General features: G+C 50.9%; 1 protein-coding gene across 1 annotated transcript in view; it reads right to left on the bottom strand.

Moving 5' to 3' along the window:
- TRAP1 (TNF receptor associated protein 1) overlaps positions 1-16,806 on the bottom strand; it is a 54,719-nt gene that overhangs the window by 7,111 nt on the left and 30,802 nt on the right. The window contains exons 4-15 of the mRNA XM_005599008.4: positions 16,533-16,673; positions 14,078-14,149; positions 12,410-12,570; positions 11,065-11,174; positions 10,231-10,304; positions 9,128-9,283; positions 7,539-7,659; positions 6,690-6,759; positions 4,064-4,211; positions 1,921-2,106; positions 1,294-1,432; positions 631-716 (exon numbers count right to left, since the gene is read on the bottom strand). Coding sequence (XP_005599065.3) covers positions 631-716; positions 1,294-1,432; positions 1,921-2,106; positions 4,064-4,211; positions 6,690-6,759; positions 7,539-7,659; positions 9,128-9,283; positions 10,231-10,304; positions 11,065-11,174; positions 12,410-12,570; positions 14,078-14,149; positions 16,533-16,673 — 1,464 coding nt within the window. The remainder of the gene's footprint in view (positions 1-630; positions 717-1,293; positions 1,433-1,920; positions 2,107-4,063; positions 4,212-6,689; positions 6,760-7,538; positions 7,660-9,127; positions 9,284-10,230; positions 10,305-11,064; positions 11,175-12,409; positions 12,571-14,077; positions 14,150-16,532; positions 16,674-16,806) is intronic.

Here is a 16,806-nt window from a genome sequence, read left to right as displayed (position 1 = left end):
GACCCCCTAGGACTCACCGTTCCACTTCCCCAGGCCCCACTCTGGCCCCGGCCTCCCTGCAGGTCTGTCTGCAGTCCCTTCCCTCAATCCTCTGCACTCCTCACCTTTTCTCTGGTGACTGTGTCTTCCTCTTGTAGCTCTGAGCTGGATCAGTTGGTTCCTAGCTCTCTGAAAACCCCCCCACTAAGAACCCAAGCTGGACTGTAAGCCCCCAAGACCTGGAGTAGAACCCTTGTGTCCTCAGCCACTGCTGCTCCTCTGGGGCCGCCAGCTGGGGATCCCTTTCTCTCCTCCTACCTGCCCACCAGGCCCTCAGCTGCTCACCTTCCACTTTCTCGGTTCCCACCTGCTCTACGAAGTGGAAGAAATGGGCCAGTCGAGCCTGCCTGCCTGCCCTGCCTCAGCAACCCCCCTGGGCACACATGGCTACACACTTGTGTGTGTGCGCATACATACGCACGAGCAGCAGTGACATCCCTGGTCTCCATCTCATATCATGGCTTCAACTGTGATATGCCGCTGGGAGAATGCCCACCAGGCAGGCAACTCAGGAGCCAGCAGGCTGGCCAGCTGTGTGGTCACCAAGGGCCACGGTGGTCAGGTGGTGGCCCATCTCCTGTAAGGCCTCACCTTCACGTTGGTGACACGCGACCCCAGTGCGTTTCTGATCCAGGCCATCAGGTCCTCCGTCTCCTTCTCTGATAGGCGGTCACCAGCTTCAGGAGAGCAGAAGGGAGTGAGCTCAGAGGCTTTTCTCCACAACTCTCACCCCACGGGCTCCCACTGCGGGCCTGAAATGAGGACGGCCCAACGCCACGTTCCAAGCAGGCTAGCTCCTCACCCGGCCGCCAGCGGCACAAAGACAGAAGCTACCAAAGACGCTTTTCATCCAAAATTAAGCAGACAAAATTGGACCTCAAAAAGGACACTTTTGGTTGTCTGAGGCCCATATAACTTTCTTAGGGCTTTAAAAAAACAACTTCTGATTCTCTTAGAAAGCTTGATCAATCTTAGGAAGCCAAGTTGGAAGGAGCATTGGAGAGACTGGATCTAGACAGGGAAGCCTTTTCCATTAGTCATTAAGATGTTCCCAAAGCTGCCTTTCTCCAGGTTGGTGACCCCAGATACAAATGAGAAAAGAAAATCCCATATAAACCTATCGTTGCAGGAAGGAAGAGGCCCTGTGGCATATAGCGTCCTAGGCCTGCCCCAGCTTTGCTGGCACCCCCAGGCCACCACCCACGTGCAGGCCCACACCGGCACTGTGTCCAGGGATAAGGGAAGCAAGCAGACCTGGGGTCCCGTCCTCAAACTTCTCCTCCTTGTAGTGATCGACGACGATGTCTGTTTCCACAGAGATCAGCTTCTTCTTGTCAAACTCACGGAGGTGGAGCAAGGTCAGCTCATCAAACTGCTCGTAGCAGAAGAGCACCTGTGACGGCCCAAGAGCATTCCATCAGGCCTGGAGGAATCTCCGCCCATGACAGCAGAGAGGACATGGGACTGCGAACTGAGGGGTGAAGCTGAGGGCTGAGCCCTGCATCCTGCAAGAGCCACACTGGGGCTGCCAGGTCCTCCGAAGCCTTACTGAGAAGGTCGGTTTACCAAATGGTGCTGAGGGAGGCTCTGGCTACATCTGAGCGGGAGAAAGTGATTCTACTTGTAGAGAAATCCCCATGTCCCCTCCTGGAGAGACACACAAACTGGATGGCAGACTCAGGCCCCGACCCCTGTGCCCCTGGACACTGACTCACGCTGCTTGGCTTTCTGGGGTCCTGGGCACGTTAGGCCATTTTCCACTAAGCACAGAGACCCTCCTTCAGGTGCCCAGACCTCACTTTGTCCTCTGACCTGGCCCCACGGAAAGGACATGTGTAGGGAGGCCTGGTTGGGGCGGAGGCTACCCCGTGGCTCACCCACCTCTGTGTTTTTCTGCTTCATGGCCTCATAGTAGGGCGAGTGCTCAGCCAGGTGCCGGTTGGGGGCACACAGGTAGTAGATGTTGCGTGTGCCGGCCTGCATGCGGCTGGCATAGTCCTGGAGACTGGTCAGCTGCCCAGCAGGCAGTGCCGAGGACTCGTATCGCAGCAGCTTCGCAATATCCTCCTGAAGGCAGACAGAGGGCAGGGCATGGCTTGTCCCAGGTCCTCGCTCTGAAAGCCTCCCGTCAGCTGGGCGCAGACTGTGGGAGCCCAGGGCCATAGGAGGGGGGCTCCGGCTGGCCTTGCCCTGAGCTGGTGGAGCCCACCGTCTCCTGCAGCCAAGGCAGTCCTCCCAGAAGCCTGGCTCAGGGATGGCTCTCTGGACTGGCCTGGCCCCTGGGGATTGTGGACTCTAGTGGTGTCCAGAAGGCCCCACATCAAAAGTTCAGGGGACCTCAGAGAACACCTTCCACCCCGGGTGGCCCAAGGCCTTGCGGGGAGGGGCTTTCCAGGCACGCCGTCACACTGTGTCCTAGGAGTGGCCAGACCCAGTCTGTGGCAGAGACCACTCCTGGATCCAGCATCCTCCCTCCATCCCTAGTCACAGACCCAGCCTCTTGGCAGGCAGGTGGACATGGGTGTGAAGTGCGCATCTCCCAGCCCTCCTCACAGCTAGGGGACTAGTCCTGGCCAACGGGGTGCACGTTAAAGTCAGGTGTTCGACTTGGAGAATGGGCCCTTAAAGGAGGGGCATGCCCTTCTCTCTCCTGTCGGCTGAAATGCCACGTGACTGCTGGAGCCGCCTTCACTCCATGTGGGAGCTGTGTGGTAAGGAGAGAGGAGCAGCAACAAGCTGGGGGGCTGGGTCCCTGACACCACCAGCCTGGACGTCACCTGAGACACAAACTCCACCTCGTCTATGCCACTGATTCATCTCTGACAATCACAACACAGGTGAGCAGTGAGGACACGAGGAAGGGCCGGGGAGGGTACCCAGAGGGCTAGGTCCAAATGAAAGAGTGACGTGGTAGTGATGAAAGTTGGACAGAAGACGGACAAACAGAGGCAAAACAAGGATCTGGGGGCCCACCTGGCAAGGCACACTCTAGATTCAGACGCTAAGCTTGTGCTCGTGTACATGTTATGGATCGTCGTTAACAAACACAAATACACTGAGTTAATATTTATAAAGCACTTAGAAAAGGCCCCAGCATGGAGCGAATACCACCTAGTGCTGTTGACCAAAAACACAGTAACTGAGAATGAGTGGAGGGTTCACCCGGGCCACACGAGCACTCGCTGGAGTTTGTCTGCCAACCACCAGGAGGGAGGAGAGGCCAGGGAAGAGTCGACTGCAAGCCTCAGCACGCCTGGAGCCCCAGTCCCACTTTCCCCCACAGCCTGAAGAACAAGCCCCTGGGCACCCCAGACATTCAGTCACCCTCCTTCCTTGCTGCTGTTTTGGAGGAAAAGATGAAACCCGGGCCCTGGGAGGGACTGTTCAATGGGGACAGGAGCCTTTTGGGGTGATGAAAATGTTCTGGAACTAGATGGTGGTGGTTGCACAACTTGTGAATGTACCAAGTGCCACTGTACTGTTCACTTTAACAGGGTGAATTTTATGGTATGTGAATTATGTCACAATTTTAAAATGACCAAAAAATATGTATGGAATGATCATATTGTTATTAAGTAATTAACTGCGCAATTAACTGAACTCTGGGCACAGTGTTAAAGGATTTCCACCGATCACAGACCACACACACTGTGCCTGCCCTTCCCTAACCTTGTGAACCAGGTACCTCACCCTGTCCCTTGCCTTCCGGGGTCTCTCGAGCCCCCTGAATCCCTGTGAGAGGAGAGAGTGCACGCCCACCTCCTTCCAGCCTCTGGGCTAGAGGACGGAGGGAGATGAAGGGTAAGGTAAGGACACTCCAGATGAGGTGCTGGACCTGCTGCGTCCACCAGCAGAGGTCCAGAGACCAAATGTTGCATTTACGATCCCCAGGCAGCAGGGGCTAGGGTGCCCGGCTGCGCCATCGTCTTGTGTTGAGAAGCTCAGGTTTCTGGCCTCCATCAGCTTCCTCCACAGCCTTAGGGCCAAGGCAGCACAGAGAAAGTCCTAGAAAACCAGACCCTACCTTGACCTCCTGCTCAGCGGTGGTCACGATGCCCTCCCTCATGAACAAGCCATAATCTTCAAAAAACTTCGCATACTTCTCAGCATCTCTTTTACTCTGGTCAATGAAGAATTTTATTAGCCTCTGCTGTAGAACGTCCCGGAGTTTCCTACAGAACAGAATTACATTTGTCATGAACAAGCCACTTTTATGAATACCAATGGCCAGAAGGATATGAAAAACCGTTCAGCCCCACTAATAATCAGAGAAGGAAAATAACAACATACTATGTTGGCCAAACTGAAAAAGATGAAGCAGAGTGACCCTCGGCAAACATCAGTTAGGAGGGCACACGCCCCCTAGCAGCAGGAATGTGAACTGACACCCCCTTTGTGGAGGGTAACATAAATAGCCCAGCCTTGACTGTCCCAATTGCAGAGATTACACCTTAGGAAATATCTTAAGTCACCAAGATTTCACTGTAGCACATAAAATAGAAAACAATTACAAACAACCTCGGTGCTCAACAGAAGAGAAGAGGCTGAGATGAATGATGGAATACTACATGGCCATTAAAAATCACATTCTCTAAAGATCCTTAATGACATGAGAAACTGCCTATGTTGAAAGAAAAACCAAGAAATCTCAATATGCATAAATTACAGTGGACATACAGTATATCATATGCAAAGACTATATATACTACTTCCTGTATAATTTTTCATGATTAGGATCAACACTGTACATGCAGTATGTACACTAGAATTTGGTTTTATACTGAATATACTATATGCACGCTACAATGATACAAAATTGGGGTTTTGTGGATTAGCGTGTTTACTGCAGCACTGCATGAGAGCACAAAATTATGGGCAACTTTATTAGCGGGATTAAGGGTATTTTCAGTTCCTTAATATTTTGCCTTTCAAGAAAGTGAAATAACCACATATTCCCTCAATAATCCAGAATAGGGGAACAATAATGTTTAACACTCATTTCAGTTTTTCCTCTTCCACTTCCGTCCTCAGTGACTCAGTCCTTCAGGCACAGGTGGAAGGGAACAGAGCACTGCCTGCACCTGTGGCGGGGGACTCAAGGCAGCCAGGACAAGACACAGAGGCCCAGGAGGAAGTCCATGCAGGGCCAGGGTGAGGGGCGCCTGGTGTGGAGCATCAGAACCCAAGGAGCCCAAAGGAGGGCATCTAGGCTGAGGGTAGTGGGCAGCCCAGTGTGTGGAGTCAGAGCCCGAGCAGATGACGGGGACACCCACGTTGGGAGGGCAGCAGCGATGGCAGACTGGTTGCATGGAGGGGGCTGATGAAAGGCAAACTTAGTAAAGAGAGTGAGAGGCGGATTTCCCACTGTCAAAGGAAGCAAACATGGAACGGGCAAGACTAGCATGTACTGGGGTGCCAGCTGGTACTGGAGGGACTGGGGGAACTCCAGAGCTCGTGAAACAAGAATGGATGCAGACACACACATCAACACACACACACTCACATCTCCCTTAGCTCTGTCTCCTAAGAGGGCCTGGGAGAAGTGACACCCCAACAGCAATGGCATCCCTGCTCCCAGATCTTGGCTCCTAAATACCACTCTCCACTCAAAGGAACCAAGGCTCCTTGGAGGAAGGAGTACTTCCAGGATTAAGAAAAGATGTAGGCAAAATACAAGGTGAGCCTGGAACACGTGGTTCCAGAAGTGAGGAAGTGCTGAAAGCATGACAGGGACACGCCCCCTGAGGGGGGTCCCACGGGCTAAATCAGGGACTGTCAGGGCATCAAAATAACGTCAGTAACATTATAACCCTCTGAATAAAACAGTTATTCATTCAAGAAATTGAGAAGTCAGTTCTTACAGATAAATTATAAATATTAAAAATATAAATATTCTAAGTAAATAAATGAATATATTCCAAGTTTGATGAAGAGCTGGCTGCAAAATACCACCCCACATATGAAGGATTAATTACAAAGAGAAAACATAACTTCAGACCAAGAAGGCCGGTAGACACCTCCTTAATCAAGTATCAATGTGAACATCACCAAAAACGGGACAACTCACGGTCAGGCCCCACCTGACGGGCTGCAGTCACTCTGTGCTATTCCCGCACCTAACCACACCGAGCGGAAGGCCACGCACTGAGCGCCGTTCTATAAAGTCACTGGGCTCAAGTCAATAGAAGCAGCCAAGTCATGAAAGTCAGGAACAGACGTGGGATTCGACCAGCCTGAAGGAGGCTAAAGAGACATGACAACTAAAGGCACGTGTGCCGCTGGACTGGACCCTCTTACTACGAAGAACGTGATGGGACAAGTGGTGGGACGTGAATGGGTCTGAGAATTAGAAGGTGGCAGTGCTGCACCGTGTCAACTCCCCGATCCGGAAAGCTGTACTGGAGCCAGGGAGGAGAACATCCTTGTTCATTGGAAATACAGCCTAAGATGTTTGGGGAAGATGGGCCTCGGGAGGACAACATACTTCCAAAGGGGTCCTGGGGGGAAAATGTACTTGGTATCGCGTCTCCACCTTCTCTGTAAATTTATGATTCTTTTAGATTCTTTCTTTCCCCTCTTGGCTCCTTCCAGCCCTCCGGGGGCCTCATCTTCAGCAGGCGCCCACTCCTGCCCTTTCCTTGGCAGCTCACCTGATTAGAGCGCTCTCCTGGAGGAGCTCCCGGCTGAGGTTCAGGGGGATGTCCTCGCTGTCCACCACACCTTAGAGAGACACAGCCCATGAGAACCCCTGCAATCCTGCGGCCCTCCTCCTCCCCACCAGGCCTCCACATTCTTCCTTGAAGCCCGACATGAAATCAGACCACAGGTGGGTGAGAGGGAAGCAGAGATGGACAAAGGGAGGACACTTAGTGGGGCCACAGCCCCTGAGCTCCCTCCAAGTCCTGCTGGTGTCCTAGAATTTATGCAGACAGCCTAAGACATAACGACACGATTGGAAGAAAAGTAGGCAAGGCTGGCAAGCCTTTCCAGAAACAGTTTCTAAAATTTCAGCATCAGTTTAACATTCTGAAAACTATTTCCTGGATTTTATGTTCAAAATCATAAATAAGTATATCATGGATATTTTGCACCTTTGTGTGCTAAAAGGATACAAACAGTTAAATACTGAAATCTTTGTTAAACTATAACCTCACTCAAATTCAAGGCAATTCATGTATGAATCTTAAACTCAAGTAATATCTTTAAAAATTAAAAAAACTCAATTTAAATGACCCTCCCATCCCCAAATCAACCAACACTCGTGTTTGGAGGCAGGAAACTTCCCAGAAGTCTCTGAGCTGCTTCCTTCGGCTGCTCTGTGAGTACATCCTGCTCACCCAGCCAGCAACTGTGGCTGCTCACCCTGACCCCACACTCATTAAAGATGAGCTCATACTAATGCAGCCGGCACGCCAAGCTGCAGGCAGAGGGGGCCAATCACAGTCCCAGGACTACAGGGCTTCAGCCCACACGGTTGAGCACAGGCGTCGGCACTATACCTCGAATAAAGCGCAGCCATTTGGGCAGGACATCAGTGGCCTTGGTCTGGATGAGGACTTTTCGGCTGTACAGTGCGACACTAGAGCCCAGTTCCCGGCTCACATCAAACATGGATGGTTTCTGGGGACGAGGAAAGAGGAATGTCAGGTGGCAATGGAGAAAGCCACATCAGCTGCAAAGAGGCAGAACCTGCAAGATCCTAGGGCAGCTCTGATGGCGACTCTGAGAAATACCCTTCCCAAGGCCAGCCCTGGACTTGGAGGTGTGGGCTGGTTGTGCGGTGACCCAGAGGAGAGAGAGGCCAGAGGAGACCATGCTCTGCCCATGCCTGTTTGTGCAGAAACCAAAGCCCAGAGAGGACCCCACACAGCACCTCTGTGGGGACACAGAGAAGGGGCCTTCTCTGGGCAGCTGCCACCCTCCCCAATCAGCAATCCTGGAGGACATGAAAAAGGAAGTCCTGATGTCCCCAGGAATAGAGCCAAACCTGCTAGGAGTCAGGGGTCAGCAAACTACAGCCCAGAGACCAAATCCAGCTGACTGCCTGTTTTATGCAGTCTAGAATGGCGTTTCCATTTTTAAATGAGTGAGGGGAAAAAAAGCAAAAGAATATTTCATGATAGGTGAAAAATATGTGAAATCCAATTCCAGTGTCCATACAATTTCCTAGAACGCAGCCACACTCATCAGGTTAGGTGCCATGCATGGCGCAGACACACTACAACAGTGGAGTTCCACGGTTGTGCACGGCCCGCTGAGCCCTAACTGGTTGCTAACTGGCCTTTCACAGAATTGTCCGCCAATCTCTGCTCTAAACCAGTGCTTTGCAAACAGCAGTTTGCACACATCACGTGGGGCTCGTTAAGACGTAGACTCTGATTCCGGAGGTCCTGCGGGGGTGCCGAGATTCTGCATTCCTAACAAGTCCCCAAAGACGCTGGTGCTGCTGGTCTGAGGAGCACTCAGCAGGGAGGGTCCCGAACAGCTCTTTCCAAAATGGATATTAATAGATGTGGGGTGGTAAAAGGGCTCCAGTCAAATAAAGCCAGGCAAGGCTGGCCTCAACTCCTGAGCAGGTTTCTCTGTTGTGGGATGTGGCAGAGCCTTCACCGTGATCCTGGGAGCCAGGAAGTTTGAGGGGACAGCAGCGGTTTGGAGGGCGCACCCACTCATCTGAGCACCGCAGAACTGTGTTCCCCCGTACAGCTCGGGAATGCACTGCCTGGAGACAGAGGAAGCCTGGCGGGCTGCTCGGGGGCCCTCCCACAGGCACCCTCAACCAGCACCCTGGTCCACAAAATCCCAGGCCCACATGGTCAAACGTCTCTGTTCTACCCCAAAAAATGGCGTGTAAAACACTCTCTCACTTTAAAACTCTGTGTTCACCCATCCAGAGGCACAGGATTTTTCTTTTTCTCTGATGCTGTCAAGTTAATTTTTGTGATCTATTTGTGCTGAACTGTCACTGTTCAGGGCAAGTGCTACTGGTGCCGGAAAATGCTGCCACCCTGGGGAAGCCCCTGGGAGCAGTGGACAAGCCACCTGCAGCCAACACGCAGAGGGCCCAGTGGCCTGCACCAGGGCTCACCGTTTCCGGCACGTAGAAGATGCTGCGGATGTTGAGAGGTGCGTCTGTCCTGTAGTGCAGGGTGTAGCGGGGCTTGTCATGGGCCTGAGCGATGTAGCGGTAGAATTCCTCCTGCTGCCACTCGCCCACATCCTTGGGCTCCATCATCCAGATGGCCTGGAAACGGAGATTAACAGGGGATACTGCGTTTGAGACTCGTCTTCCTAATAAGTGTGCGAAGCCCAGCTGTGGAGCTCACAGCACCTGGGTGCTCGTGACTGTGCTCTCAGGACAACTCGAGGACCACCCTCCCGCGACAGAAAGGCAGTGGGCTCAAGTGCAAGCCCCTCCCTGCATCTTCAGTCCCATCCACTTCAGTGCTGGGAGGTTGTGGGGGGGGGGGGTCCCAGAATGGAGGAATGGGGCCCCCCACCGAAGAGAGAGACACCAAAAGCTCTGGGAACAAGTGCCCCCTCCCTGGTACAATGTGTCAGGAAGGGCCAACCAGGAGGCAGGATTCGGATGTGCCTGTAAGAGATTGTGAACACTAGAAACCAACTGGTGAATGAATAAAGACACACGATCTAGCCACATGATGAAGTATTAGCATAAAAAGGAATGAGCACTGACACATGCTACAACATGGATGAACCTCGAAAACATTATAAGAAGCCAGATACAAAAGGCCACATGGTGTATAATTCCATTTATATGAAATGTCTAGAATAGGCAAACCCACAGAGACAAAAGTAGACAAGGGGTTGCCAGGGACCGAGGGGAGGGGTTTGGGGAGTGACTGCTAACAGGTGCAGGGGTTTTTTTGGAATGATGAAAATGTTCTAGAACTGACTGTGGTGATGGCTGCATGACTCTGTGAATACACTAAGGACCTGCACTGTGTACTGTAAAGGGGTGAACTGCATGGTATGTGAGTTACACCTGGGGCATGTGGATGGGCTGCAGAGGGTGCACCCAGCCTGCACCCACGGATACTGCCTCTCCACAAACACCTTGTGCTGGAATCTTGACAGCATCACCCAGTCCGACCTCTGCCTGTCCAGCCCCAAAACGTACCAACTGCTCTCCACGGCTGCCCAAGCCCTTCAGGCAGCTGAGGGTCTCACCTGCAAAGTATTAAGGCGCCTTCCGTTAAGGTACAAGGGGAAGCTGACAAAGTTACTGTACTTTGTCACCACATCTGGAAGAGATAAAAGAAAAACAACAACGAATATAGGAAGCTTCTGGAGATGAGAGCTCTGGAAGTTGTGGCAGGGGTGACACAGCATGCTGGGGAGGGCTGGTCAGTGCCATGCCCATGTCACAGGTGGGAAGCCACGGCACAGCAGGGACACCGGCCTGCCTGGCACAAGTGAGCAGAACTTATACCAGGACCAGATGTCTCGAGGCCCAGGCCACTGTGAGACCACGAACCTTCTTAGTGGCACAAACATGGTTTTATGAGCTAACAGTGGACCCTGGAAAGCACTCAGATAAGCATTTAGTAAGACTGGGACAGAGAAAACCACCACACAGATGTGCCCGCTCTGGGTCTTGGTGAAGCCTGGGCTCAGGCTGGCCAGGTGGGTGAGCCAGCAACATCTCATGACACAGGCAGGATGAGGAAAGGACTGTGCACAAGCACCAAGTGCACTGAAGACAAGGCATTGCTCCAAGCAGGGAGGAAGAGAGACCACAGCCTGACTATGCCAGCCATCAGGAAGCCTCGCCTCACCTCTCGGTGCCACACACAGAGCCAGCAGGGATTCTGTCCTAGGAGGGCCTGGGCAGCCAACCCCGGGAAGCCCACCCGACTCCACTCCATTCTACCCTGCCGTCCTGGAGCTGCTCAGCACCCCTTGCTCTGCCCCTGCATCCTCCACATGCTCCCACCCAGACAGCAGGAGGTGCCTCACTGATCCGGTGACACCACACAGAAGACCCCAGAGGCTCCCACTCACCTCGAACCCGGGCCTCGCTGGCGAACTCTCTGCTGTCTGACTTGAGGTGGATGATGATTTTGGTCCCAGTTCTAACGCCCGAGGCTTCAGCGATTTCAAACATCCCAGAACTAAGATGCAGGGGGGAAAAAAAGCCAGTGCCACACATCACTGCTGCCAAACCCCACGCGGCAGGTGCAGTCACTCTTCCTTGGGATTTTCACAAGCAGAGCCCAAACCAACACGGAGAGTGGGAAGTCAGAGTGCCACCATTTCTGAACCCAGCCAAACCCCCAGGCCACCAAATTTCCATCAGGGACAGCGGCTGCTGTGATAGGGTTGGGGCTCTCCCGCTTCCTTAACACGTCCCCTCCCCCTCACAAACACAACCTCTCAGTCTTTGTGTTCCCCTGAAGCAGGCCCAGTGCTGCACCAGACACTGAGAGGAAACAGGCAAGAGGCACGGAGTCCGGCCCTCACTCCCGTGTTAACTCTGTACATTTCTGAACCTCTGGCAGAGGCCAAGCGCCTCCTTACAAGAGCAGAGACACCACTTCAGAAGTACAAGAGGAGGGGATGCACCCCCAACAGGGGAGTGTCGGTACCTTGGCCCACGTTTACTCCAAGCACCGCTTTCACGGAGTCAGAGAAACCTTAGTTTTGACGGAGGGAGAGAGCTGTGATCTGGCCGGGCCTCCTCAACCCATGAGCTGCTAGAACCGCAGTGGCAGACAGGAGACTTGTTGGGAAAGCGGGATTCAGAGCTGAAGCTTTGGGGCCTACCGGAGTTAGTTCTTAAATTTGGCTAAGGTACCATTCTCCTCAAATATAGTCTCAGGATTTTCCTGGAACATCTACCTGACCACCCTGTGAGACACTGCCCGCGGAACACACTAGAACAAACCAAGCTTCTCTGAGAGGGAACTCCTCGGCCAGCTGGCAGGGGAAGTGGGGGCAGAAACTCCAGGGCCTGGAGGACTCAGGAATGAGCTCCACAGAACAAAGTCCAGGGAGACCACGCTGTGCAAGGGGGCACCCGGGAAACAGATGGTCCTAAAGCCGAACCACCGACAAAAGAGCCCCACCTGGGGGGGTCCACGCTTCAGAGCACAAATACTGGAGCCCAGTGAAAGGGGCGCCAGAGAGACAGCACAGGCCATCGGGAGCAGAAAGACTGGCTCCCCAAAGTGTGAGGTTCAGGCTGCGCAGGCTTCGTGCAGAAAGCCCAGCAGGGTCCGTCGGCATTGTGAGGAGGCTAGCTTTCCAAACCAAGTGGTAATGCTCCAGCTGAATCCCACCCTGCACATCACATGACACCTGGCTGCAGTGGTCCCCGGGCATGGGGACACTCCCTGCTCTCACTTACCCATCTGAAAGCCACTGGTAACCACGGCTGTCTGCGCCTGCAGAGCGGGAATAGACCTCGACTCTGTCAGCCACCATGAAAGCTGAGTAGAAACCCACTCCAAACTGACCGATGATCTTGCTGCTGGCCTCAGCCTGATTCTGCAGCGCATCCAGAAAGGCCTGTGGTGGCGAAGGAGAGAGGGTATCCCCATCCCCAGAGAGAACTGACATTTGTGACTCCCCATGTTCGTTCCTCCAGGATGAGCTAAGATCTCATTTAACCCTCAAGACAACCACACTAAGTACTTTTTCACTGATTTTACACACAGAGAACTAACGCACAGAGCGGTGAAGTAACTTGTCCGAAGACCCCGAGCTGGGCAGCAATGGGGCTGGGTCTATATTTGACTCAGAGCCCATAAGCCTGCCCGTCACACCCCCGGGGTGTGGGGACATGGCAGCCTGAGTGAGTTCACGCACCTGCCCTGCAGGAAGGAGCGGAGCGACAGCTTCCTGGCTGTGGCGGCCCCTAAAGTCCAGCAGGTGAAGGGAGGAGACTCCTAAACGTGTCTCCTAGATTCTAAGCTTCATGGGAAACCAGGACATACCAAGTACATGCTTTTGTAGAGTATCACAAGGCACTTAATTATTATAACTCGTGATCAAAGTTCCTAAGATTAAAAATGAAGTAAAATGCACACATTCATTGCTATGAACGCTGTGCAACAAACGTTCTGCAACGATGGAAATGCTCTGGATGGTCCAATACCACAGCTGCTGACCACATTTGGCTATTTGGCACTCGAACTGTGGCTAGTGCAACCAAGGAACTAACTTTAAAATTTAATTAACTTAAACTCAAACAGCCACATGTAGCTAGTGGCTACTGTATGACACAGCACAGACTTTCCTGGATAGAAATACAACCAAAAGTGTATCATGGGGAAAAAAAATAACAGTTATGGTAAAGAAGATTTTTTAAAGTAGAAATTTCTATGAATCACTTTGGACCAACAACTAGACTATTTTCAAGCACTTGGTGTAAAGTCCCATTTTAGGCACCACTCAGGCCCAAAAAAACAACCAAACAAAAGCATTTGGTCACCAAGCAGGGGCAAAGGCAGCGGAGAGCCACTGGCATTTGTTTTGGGCTGGCACAGATGCTGCTTGAGGAGGACACCTGGTGACCAATGCTTGCCTCCCCTCCGTAGGTTTCAGGTCACACAAACAACCAACCAGCCTGCAGACATCACAGGCCAAGCTTATTCTTGTGAACTGAGAGGAAGAAGGACGTTCATCTGTGACGACCCTCTCTGTCTCAAACCTATGCAGCTCAAGGAATTGCTGCAAAATGACTTGGAGAAAAGTGTCAGGAGGCAGCAGGGCATATTTCCAGACTCAGACTGATGGGTTTTGAACCTCGGGTAGCCAATTTCTAGCTATGGGCAAGGTACTCATTTCAGCCTTTCATCCATAAAATAAGACAAACTACCTCAGAGGTCCCTGTAACAATCTAATGAAATCACTTCATAGAGCCTTCCCACTGTGCCAACACAGAGCTTGCACCTGAGAACATTCCTACTGAACGCAACTGGCGTCCAGAGCACGCTGGGACCTACTCTCTCCAGCCAGAGCCACCTTTCAAGGAGAGAGCCTCACACCTGAGGGGGCGCTATGGAGGGCTTACCTTTGACCCTGACCTGGCGATTGTTCCCAGGTTGGACACCAACTCTTCTTGTGTCATCCCGATGCCAGTGTCCTGAGGAGAGAGACACGCTAAGCACCAAAGCACCAGCACCTGGGGAGCTGGGATGACAGCCCCAGGGAGCAAGTGGCATCAATTACACTTGCCAGGCAGGGCCCACACGGTCATCAGAAAAGACTAATTCTAGTCCCATCAGCCAGGCCTCACTAGAGGACAGACATATAGATTGAAGAGGCAAAACAGAGTCCAGAAATAGAGCGGCACAGATAGTGTCACTTGATTTCTGACAAAGGTTCCAAGAGAATTCAGTGGGGAAAAGAAAAACAAATGTGCTGAAATGACCGGAGAGCCACACGCAAAAAACAAATCTCAACCCTTACCTTATACCAGACACAAAAGTGCACCACACACCTAAATGTAAGAGCTAAGACTGAAAACTTCTAGAAGAAAATATAGGAGAAAATCTTTATGACTTTGGAATAGGCAGAAATTTTTAGATAGGTCACAAAAAGCACGAAGCATAAAAGAAAGTGATAAACTGGACTTCATTAAAATTAAACACTTCTGCTTTTCAAAAGCCACCACTAAGAAAATAAAAAGGCAAGGCATAGACTGGGAGAAAATATTTACAAAACGTACATCTGATATAGGTCTCATATATAGAATATATAAACAATTCTTACAACTCAGTAAGACAATAAATAGACAATAAAAAGACAAAGACAATAAAAATACAAACAATAAAAGACAATAAACCTGATTAAAAATGAGCAAAAACTCTGAATAGACATTTCACAAAAAAGATACATAAATGGCAAAAAAAAAAAAAGCACACGAAAAGATGCTCAATGCCATTAATCATTAAGGAAATGCAAACTAAAACCACAAGATACACTGCTCACCCACTACAATGGCTGAAATATGGCTGCAATAAAAAAGACTGACAATAACAAGTGTTGACGAGGACGTGAAGCAACTAGAATGCTCATGAGCTGCTAAGAGGAACGCAAAATGGGACGTCCACTTTGGAAAAGTTTGGCAGTTTCTTATAATCAGCCACTCGCCTTATGACCCAGCAAGCCCACTCCCAGATATTTACCCAAGAGAAACAAAATCACAGGTCCACACAAAGACGTAAACTCAAATGTTCACAGCAGCTTTATTCTTCACGCCCCTAAACCGAAAACAACCCAAATGCTCATCAATTCACGAATGGAAAAACAAATTGTGATCCATCCATTCAGTAGAATACTTCTCAGTGATAAAAAGGAACAAACTACGGATACACAGAGCAACATGGATGAATCTCAGAAGCATTATGCTAAGTGAAAGAAGTCAGACTCAGAAGACTACCAATCATGTAGTTCTGTTCACATGAAATACGGGAAAATACAAAACCATAATGACAGAAAACAGATCAGTGGGTTCTAGGGGCTGGGAAGGGGGAGAGAATACTGGGGGTTATGATGTCATGACGGTAAGGGTGGTTACACGAATATGTGCACATGTAACGTGTCGGTCAAAACTCACTGAATTGTACACCTAAATTTCGTGAATTGTATTGTATGGGAATCATACCTCAGTAAAGCTTATTAAAACAACAACAGCAACAAAGAAAGGCGCACACACACCCAGACCAGAGAGAATGAATGAACAGAGAGCACAAGAGACACCCCATAGCAAAGTCCTGAGCAGCAAACAGCTTTCCTGGCAGAGGCAGGAAGGCCAAAGGAAAAACGCCCTCAGAGCCCATTGAGGTGCGTCCTCCTCTTCCAGAGACGCACACGCCACCATTCTACCGGTGCCCCTGGGACGGCAGACCCTCAAGCAGCTGTCCTGGGAACATAATGTCCCTCAGGGCCACTGCCTGATGAACCCTCTTTTGCCATTCTAACTTTTTGACCTTAAAGTTTTCAAAAGGTCACAACAGCTACCCAAAGTATTGCTTCGTCTAAGGCAAGACTGTAAATCCAAACAGAGAGATGCGATTAAAAATAGCACCACAAGATATTCAATAACATGGGGAAACATGCGCAACAAGGAGAAAGCACAGTTAGAAATATGTTCAGATATGTAAATAAATGCATGGACACCAAAAACCTAAATGGACATACGCTAAAATGTCCACAGTACTTATGTCGGAATGAGGCGATTTTAAGTTTCCTTGTTTTCTACTTCTCTGTGTTTTCCAAATTTTCTATATTGAATGACTATTATTTTTAGAGTAAACTATACCAAGGGAAAAAAAAAGAGTTATTGTAACAGTAAAGATGGTCAGCAGGTCACCTGGGGCCTAAGAGACAGAAGAAAAAGGCAGGCGCATCTCCTCTGTCCCACTGTGTGCAGAGGGCTGCCCAGTCCCCTCTGTGACGAGCACTGGCACCAGCACTAGAGGCAGGGTGGCACGTCACATGCCAGGACACTTAGGAGGAGGTACCTGGATCGTGATGGTGCCTTTCTCCGTGTCAGTCTGTAAGTGAATCTCCATTTCTGGCAGCGTTTGGCCTTCAGACACGAGCTTGTGACGCAGTTTTTCCAAGGCGTCGCTGGCATTGGAGATCAGCTCCCGTATAAACACCTACAGGAATCGAAATAAGATGCTAACACTGCAGGATCTATTTGGTTAGCAGCATCTGCAGCAACTGTTAAAAGTCGGGGGGAAAGTGCCACAGAATACCCAGTTTTTTAACCACAAAGACATTCCACTTTAT

The sequence above is a fragment of the Equus caballus genome, chromosome 13, assembly GCF_041296265.1.
Source record: "Equus caballus isolate H_3958 breed thoroughbred chromosome 13, TB-T2T, whole genome shotgun sequence".
In the NCBI taxonomy this organism is placed as follows: Eukaryota; Metazoa; Chordata; class Mammalia; order Perissodactyla; family Equidae; genus Equus; species Equus caballus.
The sequence above is the reverse complement of the archived record's forward strand: the minus strand, read 5'-3'. Positions and strand labels throughout refer to the sequence as shown.